Source organism: Coregonus lavaretus (genome assembly GCF_964263955.1).
Source record: "Coregonus lavaretus genome assembly, chromosome: 34".
NCBI lineage: Eukaryota > Metazoa > Chordata > Actinopteri > Salmoniformes > Salmonidae > Coregonus > Coregonus lavaretus.
This window is the reverse complement of record NC_140021.1, coordinates 6388778-6410308: the sequence shown is the minus strand read 5'-3', so window position 1 is coordinate 6410308 and position 21531 is coordinate 6388778. Positions and strand designations below refer to the sequence as shown.

Below are 21531 nucleotides of genomic sequence, written 5' to 3'. Positions count from 1 at the left end.
TCATTGTTGGTTAGCTGGCCATCCAGAATCACAACAACTCAAGGACTTCTGCCCCATTGAAACCTGCACATCGTTTTTGTGATGTTGTTAGCTAAAGCTAAAGCTAAAGCTAAAGTCAGTGAAAAGTTTAAAGTAGTAGTTTAAAATGTATTGGTTAAAAATACATTTTTTTTCGGAAGAGGTATTGGTAAATGGATCAAATGTTCCTTTTGTTATCAGTCTGTGATATCCACAGGTATAAATTGCTTCGTTTTGTTTTGCTTTGTTGATAACATGCAATTAGTCTGGAAGACACGTTTCCAATGTTTCATACAAACATAGGCCTTTATTAAATGTTTAGTACAGTTGATTGAGGTTATTGAATGCCCTGCATAATGTTGATGGAATAAGGCACATAGGCTTTCCAATCCAGTATCATAATCATGGTTCAATATTTACACGGGCTTTAGTTTTATTATCAGCAGAATAACAGTACATGGTGTACTGTAGCCTACTGCTATGTAAATCGCGCAGTTTATCCCTCTGCTTGTATAAAGGTTAAAGGGCTACTTTTTTTACAAGTTGTGCAATTTGTTGTATTAATCCTATTACAGCGACTGCTTGCCAAGTTGTGAAGCATAGTTGAATATCCAAACTGCACGATATATCTTATGTAGGCTAATCAAAAATGTTGACATAATTAAATCAACAAGTAGACTATAGGCTGCTAGGTAGCCTACATTATAAAAGTAGCCTACATACTTGATCATATTATAAAAGTAGCCTACATACTTTACAATTTTACCAAGTTTGGTGCAAAGTTGTTGTTATTCTAAACCTTTGTAAAAATACAATTCTCACTAAACACGAAACAGTGTAAATGTGTAAAGGTCAAAACAATCTTTAATTTGTAAAGAGTAGTTGAGAGTAACAGGCAGCAATGATACAATCTCGACAAGCTTGGCCAACCCCCTGCTCCTCACCAAATGGTGCGGTCCAGCCAGCGACTTTGTAGCGGGACAGAATTAAAAAAAGTAGAGACAAAAGTTAGCTGAATGAGTGAGAGGAGAGAGGAGAGAGAAAGAGGGGTACACGCTGAACAGATGACAGAGAGAGACCACAGGCGAAACGAATGTGCACGACAACTTTAGGCTATAAATTCCTGTAAACATTAGAAAATATATCCCCTAACTTAATATTGGAGACATTTATTAGAAGCCGACGTCCACATGTGTTGTGAAAAATGAGGCTTTTCTACTGTGTAATTGTGCTGCTATGGGCATCGTCCGCGGAGTGCCAGCAAAGAGGTGAGCTGGAAATAATCTCTTTCCTATTGACGCTACATTTTCACTCATTCAGCACGAGGTCTCAATGCGTCCGAGGCAAAGCATTTTGTAATTCTTAAAGCAATGTATTTAATATGCACTTTAATTTATGTGGAGCATAAGTGTAAGATTAGGAATAGTAGATATAGCTTTGTTGATAGAACACATTTGCAGTAATTACTATTTTACTGTTCTTTACATTGGCCAGTTTAAAACAGAAATAGCTCAGTTGGTAGAGCATGGCGCTTGCAACGCCAGGGTGGTGGGTTCGTTTCCCACGGGGGACCAGTATGAAAAATGTATGCACTCACTAACTGTAAGTCGCTCTGGATAAGAGCGTCTACTAACTGACTAAAAAGTAAAAATGTATTGAATAAGTTGAGTGTAAAGTAATAACGTTAGGCATAACCATGGAGTGTTGGTGTTGAAATTGCAGACAATAATTCAGCCATTAGTTTACAATTACAAACGGGAGCATTCCAAGACATTACAATGTAGGCTATCCATTTGATTATACAACCAGTTGCATCACCAGGAAACTAATATCGCTGGCCAATCTACATGATAGTTACTTTGTTAAACCGTTATTAGTTCTCACCTACTATCCATTCATTCCAAACGGTCTTTAAGAGAAATTCCAGGCCATTGTCATTTAAATGCTGTACAATTATGGAGGACTAAAAGTGCCACAATTAAATAAATAAATACACCATTAAATAATTACTTAAATGTGTCATTAATTAATTAAAATTAGAATTAAATACATAAATGTGTTATTAAATGTGTCATTAATTAATTCAAATACCGATTCATTTTATGTAAAATACATATATAATAATTTCACTATTTACATTTACATTTCATGGTCCTGCGTTGGAGTGCTTCCTGAATTACTTAAAACTGTCAAACTGACCCATCAAAAGTTGGTAGGCGGAACCTAACGCCTGATTGGTTACCCTCTGCATCAAGCCAAGACAAATCAATTCCGGATAATGTCAGCAGGTCCTGCTTCTACATCCTCTGCTAAGTTTAAAATGTCTCTAACCAACTCCCTGGAAAGTTCACGGAGATCCTCCATTGTCTCTATCCAGGTTGGCCTACTCTACTTCAGACCAAAGCAATGGATCAGACTAGATTCGCGTTAGCCCCGCCCACTGACTTTGATGGGTCAGTTTGACAGTTTTAAGTAATTCATGAATCACTGCAATGCAGGATCATGAAATGTAAATGTAAATAGTGAAATAAATATATATGTATTTTACATAAAATGAATCGGTATTTGAATTAATTAATGATACATTTAATTACACATTTATGTATTTAATTCTAATTTGAATTAATTAATGACACATTTAAGTAATTATTTAATGGTGTATTTATTTATTTAATTGTGGCACTTTTAGTCCTCCATATACAATGGCTGACGCCTCTTTCTCCAAAGCACAGTCATACTAACATGCTAGGGTCGCCCTCAAGGCCCAATTCAATTCCTTCTAATTGCAACAACAATCAGTAGAAAATGTTTGAGGTGCAGATTTTAGGCTTCAAATAGACCTGCTTTCTTTGGATTCCCTTATGGTTTACATTACATTGGAATGAAATTCAGATGTTGATGTGCTGTAGAACATGTCCCACACCAGTAGAAATCCACCTTTTCAAGCTAAAGACGATGGCCAGAGCTTACCCATGATGTTGCACAACGATGTAAGTCAGTAAATCATAGTTTTAGTCAAAGTATGATATATTTGCCCTTGAAGTGACAAAGCCGAACTGCCAGCTTCATGCAATTTATTATTTATTATTATTTTATTTAACCTTTATTTAACCAGGTAAGCCAGTTGAGAACAAGTTCTCATTTACAACTGCGACCTGGCCAAGATAAAGCAAAGCAGTGCGATAAAAACAACAACAACACAGAGTTACATATGGAATAAACAAAACGTACAGTCAATAACACAATAGAAAATCTATATACAGTGTGTGCAAATGTAGTAAGTTATGGAGGTAAGGCAATAAATAGGCCATAGTGCAAAATAATTACAATTTAGTATTAACACTGGAGTGATAGATGTGCAGAAGATGATGTGCAAATAGAGATACTAGGGTGCAAATGAGCAAAATAAATAACAATATGGGGATGAAGTAGTTGGGTGGGCTAATTACAGATGGGCTGTGTGATAGTGAGGGAGATAAGTGTCTCCAGCTTCAGAGATTTTTGCAGTTCGTTCCAGTCATTGGCAGCAGAGAACTGGAAGGAATGGCGGCCAAAGGAGGTGTTGGCTTTGGGGATGACCAGTGAGATATACCTGCTGGAGCGCAGACTACGGGTGGGTGTTGCTATGGTGACCAATGATCTAAGATAAGGCGGGGATTTGCCTAGAAGTGATTTATGTAGTGAGGGCCAGCCAACGAGAGCGTACAGGTCACAATGGTGGGTAGTATATGGGGCTTTGGTGACAAAACGGATGGCACTGTGATAGACTACATCCAATTTGCTGAGTAGAGTGTTGGAAGCTATTTTGTAAATGACATCGCCGAAGTCAAGGATCGGTAGGATAGTCAGTTTTACAAGGGCATGTTTAGCAGCATGAGTGAAGGAGGCTTGGTTGCGAAATATGAAGCCAATTCTAGATTTAACTTTGGATTGGAGATGCTTAATGTGAGTCTGGAAGGAGAGTCTGGAAGGAGAGTTTACGGTCTAACCAGACACCCGCCGAGAGCAGCGTTCGATTGAAGAGCATGCATTTAGTTTTACTAGCGTTTAAGAGCAGTTGGAGGCCACGGAAGGAGTGTTGTATGGCATTGAAGCTCGTTTGGCAAATTCGTGCCTATTCGTACCTTGTCTTTGTCTGTTGGCTTTTCTGGGATCAAACCCCAGGCTGTAGTGACGCCGCAACACTGCGATGTAGTGCCTTAGACCGCTGCGCCACTCGGGAGGCTACAGATACAGGTTCTACTGTGGTTCAGACAGATTCTACTGTGATCCAGACATATTCTACTGTGGTCCAGACACAGATTCTACTGTGATCCAGACAGATTCTACTGTGGTCCAGACACAGATTCTACTGTGATCCAGACAGATTCTACTGTGGTCCAGACACAGATTCTACTGTGGTCCAGACAGATTCTACTGTGGTCCAGACACAGATTCTACTGTGGTCCAGACAGATTCTACTGTGGTCCAGACAGATGCTACTGTGATCCAGACAGATTCTACTGTGGTCCAGACACAGATTCTACTGTGGTCCAGACACAGATTCTACTGTGGTCCAGACACATATTCTACTGTGTTCCAGACACAGATTCTACTGTGTTCCAGACACAGATTCTACTGTGTTCCAGACACAGATTATACTGTGGTCCAGACACAGATTCTACTGTGGTCCAGACGCAGATTCTACTGTGGTCCAGACACATATTCTACTGTGGTCCAGACACAGATTCTACTGTGGTCCAGACACAGATTCTACTGTGGTCCAGACAGATTCTACTGTGGTCCAGACAGATTCTACTGTGATCCAGACAGATTCTACTGTGGTCCAGACAGATTCTACTGTGATCCAGACAGATTCTACTGTGGTCCAGACAGATTCTACTGTGGTCCAGACACAGATTCTACTGTGATCCAGACAGATTCTACTGTGGTCCAGACACAGATTCTACTGTGATCCAGACAGATTCTACTGTGGTCCAGACACAGATTCTACTGTGGTCCAGACAGATTCTACTGTGGTCCAGACACAGATTCTACTGTGGTCCAGACAGATTCTACTGTGGTCCAGACAGATGCTACTGTGATCCAGACAGATTCTACTGTGGTCCAGACACAGATTCTACTGTGGTCCATACACAGATTCTACTGTGGTCCAGACACATATTCTACTGTGTTCCAGACACAGATTCTACTGTGTTCCAGACACAGATTCTACTGTGGTCCAGACACAGATTCTACTGTGGTCCAGACGCAGATTCTACTGTGGTCCAGACACATATTCTACTGTGGTCCAGACACAGATTCTACTGTGGTCCAGACACAGATTCTACTGTGGTCCAGACAGATTCTACTGTGGTCCAGACAGATTCTACTGTGATCCAGACAGATTCTACTGTGGTCCAGACAGATTCTACTGTGATCCAGACACAGATTCTACTGTGATCCAGACACAGATTCTACTGTGATCCAGACACAGATTCTACTGTGGTCCAGACACAGATTCTACTGTGATCCAGACACAGATTCTACTGTGGTCCAGACACAGATTCTACTGTGATCCAGACACAGATTCTGCTGTGGTCCAGACAGATTCTACTGTGATCCAGACAGATTCTACTGTGATCCAGACAGATTCTACTGTGGTCCAGACAGATTCTACTGTGATCCAGACAGATTCTACTGTGGTCCACAGAGTTGTGACCTCCCCTTTTTACACAGGGCCTTACAGGCCTAAAGGCGTCCGCATGATTCCCAGCCGAAACAGTTCGGAAGAGTTCCTGCATATATTATGACAACATTTTGTGACGTTTTTGTTCATTTTGGATTACGGTAAGGGTTTTTTAGGCTGTTTGGGAACACGTCATTTTTTCTCGAGGCAAGCCGAAGTCGGTAGCCAGTCGGTAGCTGAAGTCGGTAGCTGAAGTCTACGCCCCTTCGTCTGTGATTGGTCAAAAGTAGGGATTCTTCTTTGTTGTCATTCAGTGAGAGACGACTCGTTTTCGAACATTTTCATTGAGAAATACTGCACCAAAAATCGTAGTTAGATGATAAAATTGCACGACTAAGATCTCCTCTGCAAGAACTTCAAAATTAATGACATATTTCTTGAGTTATCTTAGATTAATTCTGACTATTATGAGGAAGTGTATACTGGCTACGGCGTCTCAAAATTGACAAACAGTACTATTGCCGCTTTTTTTCTCGTTTTTCAAGCGAAGGTCTTTTTAGGAAGTATATGAGCACACTCAGCTAGGCGCCAGCCGAACTGAAGCATGATGACGCCTTCAGACAACAGTAACATACATTTAAACAAAATGTAAACATACGCAAAATAAAAAAAAAAACTGTTTTATTTTGAGTCTGATGCATCAAATTGTGTCAATACCAAAATGTGAGCTTCTACAGCTTCTACTGCTGGTTCTAGAAAACGCTCTATATTATGATGAAGTTGGAGGAGTAAAGTCAATGTCTTAAAATAAGACATGTAGGCTTTGGTTAAAGTCAAAATCCCACAGTGGTGCGGTGCTATATGTGAAAATATATGTGGTCCTCTGTAGCTCAGCTGGTAGAGCACGGCGCTTGTAACGCCAAGGTAGTGGGTTCGAACCCCGGGACCACCCATACACAAAAATGTATGCACGCATGACTGTAAGTCGCTTTGGATAAAAGCGTCTGCTAAATGGCTTATTATTATTATAAAATCCATTATTTCTCTCAGGTGCAGGGTAAAAATGCTAAATGGGCCCCCTCACACTGTTTTCTGCTACCAAAAAGTTTTATGTCGAAGTGATACTAACTTTGTTACCTGACAAGACACACTAATAGTCAGACACAATACCAAAATGTGACAATCCTCTCCAATCTGACATTTCTTAATTTGTAATATTTAGAGGTAATAATAACTTGAATAATAATAATGAAATGTTACTGATAATAAGGAAGTGTAATGGCAATAGTGAAGTTGCAGAGAAAAGCCATGTGTTTCTTTTGAGTCTGATATTGATTTAGCCAAATAGTATTGGCTAAATCCATGGGCCGTTCGTGTTGTGAGGGTGAGATAAAGTGCATACAAATGAATCACGCATGGAGGTATTGCACGTCAGTCCTTGGTGACCGTGTACATTGGCCTGGCCAATGTCCGTAACCTCAAATTCCAAGACTGTCAGAGACCTACCCAGATAGTTTTTTTCTCTTATCGAAGTTGCCAAAAGAGTAGTTATTGAAACCAGACTATAGTCACTGTTGCCTAGGGTCGGATTTTCGAGACTATTGACTGTGAGGGGAGGTTTATTCAAGATATTACGAACAAGAAAATTCCAACCAAACTCCCTCTCTCAAGATTCTTTTTTAAGACTAAAATAGACTATTTTACTGATATGTTCCATACAGAGAATGCATTTATTAGTTAAACTACTTTTACTGTTCAATCAATTCACCATCACTATTTACACAACATTCTTTGCATAACCCGAGTGCCCTGATCGCTGAGTAACGCTACCTGAACTGGTAGCTGGCTAACATCTTCAGCCACAGACAGCATTTTTACCTTATCAACCCAGATGCTATCTATCAGGGAGCTGTTGAAACGTTAGTCTTTTGAGTTCAGTGACAATGGCATTCCAAAGATGGCAGCCGCTCAGCAGAAGGCACTCCTGGGGAAGGCTGATGAGATGACCTCTGCTCAGGTCTAGGCCAGTCAATCACGGGACCTTGTTGTCCAAACATTGACCAGGCCTCACTGACTGACTGATGTCTGTTTCACACTAATGAACCGAGCTGTATAATCATTTGGGGCATGCTTATATTTGTCCTGTAATGGAAATATATATATATTTTTTACATATCCCAACTCCCCATGATACACCCGCAGGGAGTGGGGTCACAGCCAGGGAAGCCATTGTACAGCGCACCTGGAGCAATTAGGATTAAGTACCTTGCTCAAGGGCACAGCGACAGATTTTTTCACCTTGTCGCCTCAAGTATTCAAACCAGCAACCTTTGGGTTACTGGCCCAATGCTCTAACCTCGAGGCTACCTGCCGCCCCACTGTACCCACTGGCCTGGTTACGCATCCACTTTAGCTGATAGAACTGTGGGGATCAAGCCATTTAGTTTCACATCATCTCAAGCAGTTTAGTCCAAAAAGCTGTATAATGTATGATGTTAGATAAGCTGATGAAGATATTATGGGGCTAATATTGCAGTTAATGCTAATAAGACATTAAAGCCCATAATTCAAAAATAAATAAACACAAGTAGGACAATGACGCTAGTTTGGCTTTGATTTCATTTTCCGCCACATGGAAGCGTTCACCATGGAGCCCAGATTTGGTCTGCAGATGCAGACAGATGACTAATGCATCCCCAATGCAATGGAGACCCAGGTAATAGGCTTAAGAAGCCTGAAATGACCACAAATCACCACATCTATGGGTGACATCAGTGTCTGACTATGTGTCAGTCAGCCATTTAGTAGAACTGATTAGCAGGGACACGCCATGTGCTGTTACATCACGACTAGGTGGTGATTTATTGATGAATTGCCAGGGCCTAAATAACTGTCCCTGTCCACAACCAGTTGCTGTGTCAATAACGTACCCCAGGGCTGTCACTGTGTCACTTGCCTTCACACAGTTATCTGCACCTGGTTAGATCATGTCAAAGCTAGGTACTGTAAAATAGCCCTCTTGGGGATTGAGACTACCATGAGCCAAAATATGAAAGATTGTGTTTCACTTTCACATGATCAAATCCATTGTGATTTGAGATTTGGCTCTGATGATTAAAATCAATTAACACAATTGATTTTAAAACAAAGAAAACATGAGTTTGGTGGTCAGAGAACATGGCCTATTGCAGGATGGTTTCTAAGATTGAATAAATTATTTTTAAGGCAAGCTGTGTCAGGGGTGCTGAAGGTGGGTGTGGTGCAGGAATCAAGCGCAGGACGCAGAAGCTTAGTCCAAAAGACTTTAGTGAGTTATTCACGTAGTACACGAGAACCATAAGCCCGGAGGCGAAATAAAGGCGCACACAGGCGTCAAACAAAAGGCGCACTAACATGTGCGAAAACCTCTCCAAACAACGGAGGGAAGAATACGTAGCTCAGAACACCAAACAGAGGAGCAATCACACACAACACCCAACACACACAACGAGAACTAAATAGGACACTAACGAGGACTAACTAGACACAGGTGTACAACATCAAGACAAAACCAAACGAACATGAAACATAGATCGGTGGCAGCTAGTACTCCGGGGACGACGACCGCCGAAACCTGCCCGAACAAGGAGGAGGAGCAGCCTCGGCCGAAACCGTGACAGTACCCCCCCCCCTTGACGCGCGGCTCCAGCCGTGCGCCGACCCCGGCCTCGGGGACGACCAGGAGGACGCGGAGCAGGCCGCGCGGAATGGTCCCGGTGGAACTCCGACAGGAGAGATGGGTCTAGGATGTCCCTCCGCGGCACCCAGCACCGCTCCTCCGGGCCGTACCCCTCCCACTCCACGAGATACTGGAGACCCCCCATCCGGCGTCTTGAGTCCAAGATGGACCGAACGGTGTACGCCGGAGCCCCCTCGATGTCCAGTGGGGGCGGAGGAGTCTCTCCTATCTCACCTTCCTGGAGTGGACCAGCTACCACCGGCCTGAGAAGAGACACATGGAACGAGGGGTTAATATTCTTATATTCAACAGGCAGATGTAACCTATAACACACCTCGTTCAATCTTCTCAGGACTTTAAAAGGCCCCACAAACTGCCGACCCAGCTTCCGGCAGGGCAGGCGGAGGGGTAGGTTTCTGGTAGAGAGCCAGACTCGATCTCCGGGTGCGTACACCGGCCGCTCACTGCGGTGGAGATCGGCGCTCGCCTTGTGACGACGGATGGCCCGCTGCAGGTGGACGTGTGCAGCGTTCCACGTCTCCTCCGAGTGCCTCATCCAATCATCCACCGCAGGGGCCTCGATCTGGCTCTGCTGCCAAGGTGCCAGAACCGGCTGGTAACCTAACACACATTGGAAGGGGGTTAGGTTGGTAGAGGAGTGGCGGAGAGAGTTCTGGGCCATCTCGGCCCAGGGAATGTACCGAGCCCACTCCTCAGGCCGGTCCTGGCAATACGACCTCAGAAACCTACCCATATCCTGGTTGACTCGTTCTACCTGCCCGTTACTCTCCGGGTGGTACCCTGAGGTAAGGCTCACCGAGACCCCTGAACGCTCTCCATACTCGGGAGGTAAACTGGGGGCCTCGATCAGACACTATATCCTCGGGTACCCCGTAATGCCGGAAGACGTGGGTAAATAGGGCCTCTGCGGTTTGTAGGGCAGTAGGAAGACCCGACATAGGGAGAAGACGACAGGCCTTAGAGAACCGGTCCACAACGACCAGGATGGTGGTATTCCCCTGAGAGAGGGGAAGGTCTGTCACAAAATCCACCGAGAGGTGGGACCATGGTCGTTGTGGAACGGGCAGGGGTTGTAACTTACCCCTGGGCAGGTGTCTGGGCGCCTTACACTGGGCGCACACCGAGCAGGAGGAGACATAAACCCTCACATCCCTGGCTAACGTGGGCCACCAGTATTTAGTGCTAAGACAATGCACTGTCCGGCCAATACCCGGATGTCCAGAGGAGGGTGACGTGTGAGCCCAGTAAATGAGTCGATCCCGAATCTCGAGCGGAACGTACTTCCGACCCTCAGGACACTGTGGAGGGCTGGGGTCGGTACGCAACGCTCGCTCGATTTCGGCATCGACCTCCCACACCACCGGTGCCACAAGACAAGACTCGTAGTATGGGAGTAGGCTCAACGGACCTCTCCTCCGTGTCATACCGCCGGGACAGCGCATCTGCCTTACCATTCTGGGACCCAGGGATGTACGTGATTTTAAATACGAACCTGGTGAGAAACATACTCCATCGAGCCTGGCGAGGGTTCAGTCTCCTCGCTGCCCGGATGTATTCCAGGTTCTGATGGTCAGTCAAAATGAGGAAAGGGTGTTGAGCCCCCTCAAGCCAATGCCTCCACACCTTAAGGGCCTGAACTACAGCTAACAGCTCCCTGTCCCCGACGTCATAATTACACTCCGCCGGGCTGAGCTTTTTAGAGTAAAAAGCACAGGGGCGGAGTTTAGGTGGCGTGCCGGACCGTTGAGAGAGAACGGCCCCTATACCGGCCTCAGACGCGTCCACCTCGACCTGAAAGGGTAATGCGGGGTCCGGATGCGCCAGCACCGGAGCCGACATAAACAGGTCATTCAGTCTCCTAAAGGCCCTGTCCGCATCAGCTGACCACTGCAGGCGCACCGGACCCCCTTTCAGAAGGGACGTGATGGGAGCTGCCACCTGTCCAAAACCCCGGATAAACCTCCGGTAGTAATTCGCAAAGCCCAAGAACTGCTGCACCTCTTTGACAGTGGTTGGGGTTTGCCAATTACGCACAGCGGACACACGATCCACCTCCATTCTCACCCCTGACGCGGACAACCGATAACCCAAAAAGGAGACCGACTCCTGGAAAAACAGACATTTCTCTGCCTTGACATATAGATCGTGCTCCAACAGCCTCCTTAATACACGACGCACCAGGGCTATATGCTCGGCTCGGGTAGACGAGTACACTAGAATGTCATCAATGTACACGACCACCCCTTGCCCCTGCATATCCCGGAAAATGTCATCTACGAAGGATTGGAAGACTGATGGAGCATTCATCAACCCATATGGCATGACGAGATACTCGAAATGACCTGACGTGGTACTAAACGCTGTTTTCCATTCGTTGCCCTCCCTAATGCGCACCAAGTTATACGCGCTCCTGAGATCCAGTTTTGTGAAAAACCGCGCTCCATGCAATGACTCCGTCATGGTCGCAATCAGAGGGAGTGGATAACTGTATTTCACAGTAATCTGATTGAGACCACGGTAATCGATGCACGGGCGCAACCTTCCATCTTTTTTCTTCACAAAAAAGAAGCTTGAGGAGGCGGGAGAAGTGGAGGGCCGTATGTATCCCTGTCTCAAAGATTTGGCTATGTACGTTTCCATAGCTTTACTCTCCTCTTGAGACAAAGGATACACGTGGCTCCGTGGGAGCGCTGCTCCTGCCTGGAGATCAATCGCACAATCCCCCTGTCTATGAGGAGGCAACTGCGTCGCCCTAGCTTTACTAAACACGAGAGCTAAATCCCCATATTCAGGCGGAATGTGCAGTGCGGGCACTTGGTTTGGACTTTCCACCGAAGTCGCCCCTACGGAAACACCCAGACATCGCCCCTCACACTGAGCAGACCACCCATTGAGAGCCCTATGTTGCCACGAAATAGCAGGGTTATGGGTGCTTAACCAGGGAATTCCCAGCACCACCGGGTACGCAGGAGAGTCGATCAGATACAACTGTATAGTCTCTTCATGACCCCCCTGCGCACACATCCTAAGTGGCGCTGTGACTTCCCTAATCAACCCCGACCCCAACGGGCGGCTATCTAAAGCATGAACGGGAAAAGGTTTGTCAACAGGTAGGAGAGGGATCCCTAAATCTAAACAAAACTTCCGATCAACAAAATTCCCAGCTGCGCCTGAATCTACTAGCGCCTTATGCTGGGAATGCAACCTGTGGAAAACAAACAGGTATACAAAAGTGCGCAACAGAGAGCTCTGGGTAAGTGGGGCGTCTACCCACCTGGGAGGGCTCCCCAGTGCGTGGCCTGTTGTCTCCTCCCTCGGGGAACCCTCCCCAGCACCTGGCCGCAGTGTGCCCTCCACGACCGCACTTGGTGCAGGGGACAGGCCCCCTCGGGCTCCTCCTCCTCCTTTCTCTAGCGCCAGCACCCCCGAGCTCCATAGGGCTCGGCTCGGAGGTGCCGGAGGGTGGAATGGACGGACCCCACTCGGGACGTCCACGGGTGGCCAGCAGGGTGTCCAGACGGATGGACATATCGACCAACTGGTCGAAGGTGAAATTGGTATCCCTGCAGGCCAACTCACGTTGAACGTCCTCCTGTAGGCTACATCGAAAATGGTCGATGAGGGCCCGTTCATTCCACCCTGCGTCTGCCGCTAGAGTCCGGAACTCCAGCGCGAACGCCTGTGCGCTCCTCCTCTCCTGTCTCAGGTGGACTAGACGCTCCCCCGCCGCTTTGCCCTCAGGTGGATGGTCGAACACGGCCTTGAAGCGACGGGAGAACTCGGCGCAGGAGATGGTGGTGGCGTCCATCCTCCTCCACTCGGCGTTGGCCCATTCCAACGCCTTGCCCGTGAGACAGGGGATGAGGGCGGAAACGCTCTCGTGTCCCGAGGGCACCGGGTGTACAGTGGCCAGGTAGAGCTCCACCTGCAGGAGGAACCCCTGACACCCGGCAGCTGTTCCGTCATATGCCCTCGGGAGCGAGAGCCGAATCCCACTGGGTTCCGGACCTGGGACTGGTGGACCGGCCGATGGGGGTGGCAGGGTAGGTGGAGGTGTGGGTACCCCTCTGGACTCCCATCGGTGCAGGGTGTTGATGACGTCCTGTAGAGCGGTCCCCAGTTGTCGTATCTGGTCATCCTGGCCGCGGACATGCTCCTCCAGCGACTCAGGCGTGACTGTTGCTCCTGCTGATTCCATTCATTAAGGTGTGTGATTCTGTCAGGGGTGCTGAAGGTGGGTGTGGTGCAGGAATCAAGCGCAGGACGCAGAAGCTTAGTCCAAAAGACTTTAGTGAGTTATTCACGTAGTACACGAGAACCATAAGCCCGGAGGCGAAATAAAGGCGCACACAGGCGTCAAACAAAAGGCGCACTAAAATGTGCGAAAACCTCTCCAAACAATGGAGGGAAGAATACGTAGCTCAGAACACCAAACAGAGAAGCAATCACACACAACACCCAACACACACAACGAGAACTAAATAGGACACTAACGAGGACTAACTAGACACAGGTGTACAACATCAAGACAAAACCAAACGAACATGAAACATAGATCGTGGCAGCTAGTACTCCGGGGACGACGACCGCCGAAACCTGCCCGAACAAGGAGGAGGAGCAGCCTCGGCCGAAACCGTGACAAGCTGTGGTAAAAGCATTATAAGAAGCTAATAAATAGTCGTCATGAACAGGATGATTGCTTTCCAATCCACTCTCCCTGCATTTCCCCTTTCCAGCCCACAGAGCACAGGGGTCAAGCCTCTCTGTCAAATAGAAATCATCAGCCACCGACTAGCAGACAGACAGGTAGAGAGATGGACAGACAGACAGTTAGTCATACCAATTTCACACTATCTTGCCGATCCGTACTGTACTGTCTCATTACCAATCAGTGGGTCTGACTCAGAGACAGTCTACCACTCGTCTGGTCAGATGTCTCAGTGCTGCTATGTCATTAGGCTAACAACTCCAGCTTCCTTGTCTCTAGGGCCTCTGAAGGCCTCATCATCACTGTTCTCATCACTGTTCTCTGGAAGGCCTCATCATCACTGTTCTCATCACTGTTCTCTGGAATGCTTTCGGACCATTCAATTCAATAGGATTAAGTCATAGGCCAAGCTCACAATGGCCACGTTCTCCTGGGAATCGTACATATCTTTTAGATCTTAGAGAGGAGATTTATTGAACCACTGGTCATTGATATCTTTGATATGCTAGTCATGTTCCCTTTTCAGAAGGGTCTAATTGTGTCTGGAATGATGTTGTAATGATGTGACACTTGTTTTGACTTCTTTGAAGTTCTGCTCATGAACAACTAGTTTATTAACTATTAATAAACAGTGTAAGCATAATTTGTTAATATATTTATCAGCATTAGTAAACATGTATAAAGCAGTTATTAATCATGACCAACAGGTCTTTAAAGTTTGTACTTAAGGTTAACAAATAATAAAATGATAAGCATCTTATAAACAGACCTTGGAAACATGCTGATTTTCTGAATTCTTCAGTTTTAAAATGTAATCTGTTACCATAAGCCTCCTGAAATCTCTGTAAGGAGACAGAGGTGGAGAGATGATTTGGGACCAAGGCCTTGAAGCCCAGAGGGCCTGAGGGTGGTTATCATAGAGCTGCCCACAGCAGCCCACAACAGCACCCATCAACAGACTCACTGCAACCTTTGTCAATTGTCCTATACCTGGTCATTGTACCCATCAATGGTCCATGTAAACACGTGGGGGGATGAGGGTGTGTTTGGAAGGGGGGTGCTCCTCAAAGACATGCCCTGCAGACAGAACACAGAGGAGAAATTATGAGGATGGGTCTAGATTGGTGGTGGGAGGTAGGGAGGGGTTGGGAGGGAGTGATGCAACTTTTGTGGGGGTGATGTTTAGGTGTGTGTGTGTGTGTGTGTGTGTGCGTACACTTAAAGAGCGTCTTCGAGTGTGTGCATGCTTGTGTGAATAGACAGACCATGTACTGTGTGTGTAGATGTCACGGTCTTAAACCACTCCCTATCTCCCCCAGGTCTCTTCCCCGCCATCCTCAACCTGGCCAGTAATGCAGAGATCACCACCAACGCCACCTGTGGAGAGCCTGAGCCAGAGATGTACTGTAAGCTGGTGGAACATGTACCAGGACGACGCATCCGCAACTCCCAGTGTCGAACATGTAATGCCCAGAGTCAAAACCCCAAAGGTACTGGAGTCCGTACCCTCTGGGCATAGGGAGAAGGCAGAGAAGGGGAGGGGAGCAGTGTCTTGGGGTTTAGCTCTGTTATGCCTGCTGGCTAGTGCTTCAGACAGTTTGACTTTCCACAGTCCCACTATCTTTGAGTTACAGTATCTGTCTGAAAAACAGTACTCGTTTTGTGGATTCCAGGCATTCATCTTATTGCTTTCTCTTGATGTTATGCAGAGCAACATCCAATCACCAACGCCATCGACGGCACCAACGGGTGGTGGCAAAGCCCCAGCATTAAAAATGGCCGCCAGTTCCACTGGGTGACCCTCACACTAGATTTACGCCAGGTAGGAACCTCCAGGACTGCTATGTCACTGGTTTCACACTGCTTTCTTTAGCTACAGGCTGCGAACACACACACACACACACACACACGGTCACATGATTCCCAGATAATGGTTAGTTAGTGTGTGTATGTGGTTTGTACACATAGAAAAAAGGTGCTATCTAGAACCTAAAACAGTTCTTAGGATGTCCCCATAGGGGAACCCTTTGAAGAACCCTTTTTGGTTTCAGGTTGAACCCTTTTGGGTTCCATGTAAAACCCTTTCCGCAGAGGGTTCTACATGGAACCCAAACGAGTTCTACCTGGAACCAAAAAGGGTTCTACCTGGGTTCTCCTATGGGGACAGCCGAAGAACCCTTTCAGAACCCTTTTTTCTAAAAGTGTAGTTCAGTAATCAGTAAACTCACCCCTGAACCCCACTGTGAGACCATACCTCCACCCTCACTCACTGTCTCCTGAACACACCACTATGGCCTTTACACAGTTACAGGCAGTGGAGGCTGCTAAGGGGAGGACGGTTCATTATAATATCTGGAAACCACGTGTTTGATACCATTCCAGCCATTATTATGAGCCGTCCTCCCCTCAGCAGCCTCCACTTGTCACAGGCCACTATTAGACCGCTATTGCAATGGAGGTTCTATTTATTGCCTGGATGGCCTGTCGCTCCCTCCCTCCCTCTCTTCCCTCCCTCTCTTTTCATAGCCTCTTCTTTCTCACATTCTCTTGCTCTCTCCCTCTCCCTCTCCATTCCATGTCTCTCTCTCTCTCTCTCTCTCTCTCTCTCTCTCTCTCTCTCTCTCTCTCTCTCTCTCTCTCTCTCTCTCTCTCTCTCTCTCTCTCTCTCTCGCGCTCTGTCTCTCTCTCCCTCTCTCCCTCCCTCTCTCCATCTCTCTCTCTCTCCCTCTCTCCCTCCCTCTCTCCATCTCTCTCTCATAGGCTGTGGGGTGACTGAGCTGAGCCAGCTACTTTTAAAATCCTTTTTCAACAGTCATTCCAAACAAGACCCTCTTTCATTGAGCCACACACACTCTCACACGCACGCACACCCACACACAAACACGCATGTTATGTTCTTCTATCCACGTGGGGACCTAAAATTAATTTCCATTCAAAATCCTATTTGACCTAACTCCTAAACCTGACCCTAACCTTAACCCATAACCCTAACCCTAACCTTAACCCTAACCCTAAACCAAATTCCTAACCCTAAACCTAACCACTAACCTTTTACCCTAACCCTAATTCTAACCCTAACCCTATTTGTAACCTAGCCCTAAACCAAACCCCTAAGCTTAAAATAGCCTTTGTCCTCATGGGGACGTGGGAAATGTCCCCACGAGGGAGAATTTTCCTTGTTTTACTATCCTTGTGGGACTTTTGGGGATTTTAGGTCCCCACAAGGATAGAAGAACCAACACACACACACAGTATATCTCTGGGGATTAGACTGAACTGCAGTCACACAGTATATATTTGGGGATTAGACTGAACTGCAGTCACACAGTATATCTCTGGGGATTAGACTGAACTGCAGTCACACAGTATATATCTGGGGATTAGACTGAACTGCAGTCACACAGTATATATCTGGGGATTAGACTGAACTGCAGTCACACAGTATATCTCTGGGGATTAGACTGAACTGCAGTCACACAGTATATCTCTGGGGATTAGACTGAACTGCAGTCACACAGTATATCTCTGGGGATTAGACTGAACTGCAGTCACACAGTATATATTTGGGGATTAGACTGAACTGCAGTCACACAGTATATCTCTGGGGATTAGACTGAACTGCAGTCACACAGTATATATCTGGGGATTAGACTGAACTGCAGTCACACAGTATATATCTGGGGATTAGACTGAACTGCAGTCACACAGTATATATCTGGGGATTAGACTGAACTGCAGTCACACAGTATATATCTGGGGATTAGACTGAACTGCAGTCACACAGTATATATTTGGGGATTAGACTGAACTGCAGTCACACAGTATATCTCTGGGGATTAGACTGAACTGCAGTCACACAGTATATATCTGGGGATTAGACTGAACTGCAGTCACACAGTATATATCTGGGGATTAGACTGAACTGCAGTCACACAGTATATCTCTGGGGATTAGACTGAACTGCAGTCACACAGTATATCTCTGGGGATTAGACTGAACTGCAGTCACACAGTATATCTCTGGGGATTAGACTGAACTGCAGTCACACAGTATATATTTGGGGATTAGACTGAACTGCAGTCACACAGTATATCTCTGGGGATTAGACTGAACTGCAGTCACACAGTATATCTCTGGGGATTAGACTGAACTGCAGTCACACAGTATATCTCTGGGGATTAGACTGAACTGCAGTCACACAGTATATATCTGGGGATTAGACTGAACTGCAGTCACACAGTATATATCTGGGGATTAGACTGAACTGCAGTCACACAGTATATCTCTGGGGATTAGACTGAACTGCAGTTACATAGTACAGTGCCTTCAGAAAGTATTCGTATCCCTTGACTTATTCCAAATTTTGTTGTGTTATAGCCTGAAAATTAATCACATCGATTTTTTTCTCTCACCCATCTACAAACAATACCCCAGAATGGCAAAGATGAAAACATGTTTTTAGACATTTTTGCAAATTTATTGAAAACAAAATACAGAAATTTCTGATTTACATAGAGTACCAGTCAAAAGTTTGGACACCTACTCATTCATGGGGTTTTCTTTATTTTTACTATTTTCTACATTGTAGAATAATAGTGAAGACATCAAAACTATGAAATAACAAATATGGAATCATGTAGTAACCAAAAAAGTGTTAAACAAATCAATATATTTTATATTTCAGATTCTTCAAAGTATAACCCTTAGCCTTGATGACAGCTTTGCACACTCTTGGCATTCTCTCAACCAGCTTCACCTGGAATGCTTTTCCAACAGTCTTGAATGAGTTCCCACATATCCTGAGCACTTGTTGGCTGCATTTCCTTCACTCTGCGGTCCAACTCATCCCAGACCATCTCAATTGGGTTGAGGTCAGGTGATTGTGGAGGCCAGGTCATCTGATGCAGCACTCCATCACTCTCCTTCTTGGTCAAATAGCCCTTACACAGCCTGGAGGTGTGTTGGGTCATTGTCCTGTTGAAAAACAAATGATAGTCCCATTAAGCCCAAACCAGATGGGATGGCGTATCGCTGCAGAATGCTGTGGTAGCCATGCTGGTTAAGTGTGCCTTGAATTCAAAAATAAATCACAGACAGTGTCACCAGCAAAGCACCCCCACACCATCACACCTCCTCCTCCATGCTTCACGGTGGGAACCACATATGCGGAGATCATCCGTTCACGTACTCTGCGTCTCACAAAGACACGCGGTTGGAACCATAAATCTCAATCTCAACTCAAATTTGGACTCATCAGACCAAAGGACAGATTTCCACTATTGCTCGTGTTTCTTGGCCCAAGCAAGTCTCTTCTTCTTATTGGTGTCCTTTAGAAGTGGTTTCTTTGCAGCAATTCGACCATGAAGGCCTGATTCACGCAGTCTCCTCTGAACAGTTGATGTTGAGATGTGTCTGTTACTTGAACTCTGTCAAGCATTTATTTGGGCTGCAATCTGAGGTGCTATTAATTCTAATGAACTTATCCTCTGCAGCAGAGGTAACTCTGGGTCTTCCATTCCTGTGGCGGTCCTCATGAGAGCCAGTGTCATCATAGCGCTTGATGGTTTTTGCGACTGCACTTGAAGAAACATTCAAAGTTTTTGACATTTTCCGGATTCACTGACCTTCATATCTTAAAGTAATGATGGACTGTCGTTTCTCTTTGCTTTTTTGAGCTGTTCTTGCCATAATATGGACTTGGTCTTTTACCAAATAGGGCTATCTTCTGTATACCACCCCTACCTTGTCACAACACAACTGATTGGCTCAAACACATTAAGAAATAAAGAAATTCCACAAATAAACTTTTAACAAGGCACACCTGTAAATTGAAATGCATTCCAGGTGACTACCACATGAAGCTGGTTGAGCGAATGCCAAGAATGTGCAAAGCTGTCATCAAGGCAAAGGGTGGCTACTTTGAAGAATCTCAAATCTCAAATATATTTTGATTTGGTTTAACATGTTTTTGGTTACTACATGATTCCATATGGGCTATTTCATAGTTTTGATGTCTTCACTATTATTCTACAAAGAAAACCCCTGGAATGAGTAGGTGTGTCCAAACTTTTGACTGGTACTGTAAGTATTCACACCCCTGAGTCAATACTTTGTAGAAACACCTTTGGCAGCGATTACAGCTGTGAGTCTTTATGGGTAAGTCTCTAAGAGCTTTCCACACCTGGATTGTGCAACATTTGCCCATTAGTCTTTTCAAAATTCTTCTAGCTCTGTCAAATTATTTATTGACCATTGCTAGACAACCATTTTCAACTAGATTTAAGTCAAAACTGTAACTCGACCACTCAGGAACATTCACTGTGTTCTTGGCAAGCAACTCCAGTGTAGATTTGGCCTTGTGTTTTAGGTTATTGTCCTGTTGAAAGGTGAATTCATCTTCCAGTTTCTGGTGGAAAGCTGACTGAACCAGGTTTCCTCTAGGATTTTGCCTGTGCTTAGCTCCATTCCGTTAATTTTTTATCCTGAAAAACTCCCCAGTCCTTAACAATTACAAGCATACCCATAACATGATGCAGCCACCACTATGCTTGAAAATATGGAGAGTGGTACTCAGTAATGTGTTGCATTGGATTTGCCCCAAACATAACAATTTGTATTCAGGACATTTCTTGAAATTCACTGCTCGACTGAGGGACCTTACTGATAATTGTATGTGTGGGGTACAGAGATGAGGTAGACATTCAAAAATCATGTTAAACCCTATTTTGCACACATAGTGAGTCCATGCAATTTATTATGTGACTTGTTAAGCATATTTGTACTCCTGAACTTATTTAGGATTGCCATAACAAAGGAGTTGAATACTTATTGACTAAAGACATTTCAGCTTTTAATGTTTAATGAATTTATAAAGAAATTGAAAAACATAATTCCACTTTGACGTTATGGGGTATTGTGTGTAAACCAGTGACCAAAAAATCTAAATTAATCAATTTTAAATTCAGGCTTTAATGCAACAAAATGTGGAAAAAGTCAAGGGGTGTGAATACTTTCTGAAGGCACTGTGAATCACTGGGGATTAGACTGAATGTGATTCTCATGCTTAGATGTGTCCCCTCCCCACTTCCTCTTGGGAGTTCCGGCAATTTATATGGACCTCAGGAATGCACAAATGGAACTCATTTGGAGGTAGACATCCCAGTAATTGTTTTCATGTGAAAACACAATCTTCAAAGTGTGTGTTTGAGTGTGTGCTGCCTCTCTCCTACCTTTCAGCACTCTGTCTGCCTAGATTACACTTCATCCTCCTTCTAGACTTAGCTGATTTTTGCTACCTCGACAGGCTTAAGATGTAATGTTTATCCACTGCTAAGCAATAGAGGAGATGAGAGTGGTACAAACAGGCTCCCGTCCTCACGTCAATATTTGTTTTCCATT

At 45.2% G+C, this 21531-nt stretch overlaps 1 protein-coding gene across 1 annotated transcript in view; it reads left to right on the top strand.

Moving 5' to 3' along the window:
• Positions 1-1222: 1222 nt before the first annotated feature.
• The window catches only part of LOC311108962 (laminin subunit alpha-1-like), a gene marked incomplete at both ends in the record, with an annotated part of 85712 nt that continues 65403 nt past the window's right edge, over positions 1223-21531 (top strand). The window contains 3 exons of the mRNA XM_084151743.1: positions 1223-1286; positions 15453-15623; positions 15843-15955. Coding sequence (XP_084007869.1) covers positions 1223-1286; positions 15453-15623; positions 15843-15955 — 348 coding nt within the window. The remainder of the gene's footprint in view (positions 1287-15452; positions 15624-15842; positions 15956-21531) is intronic.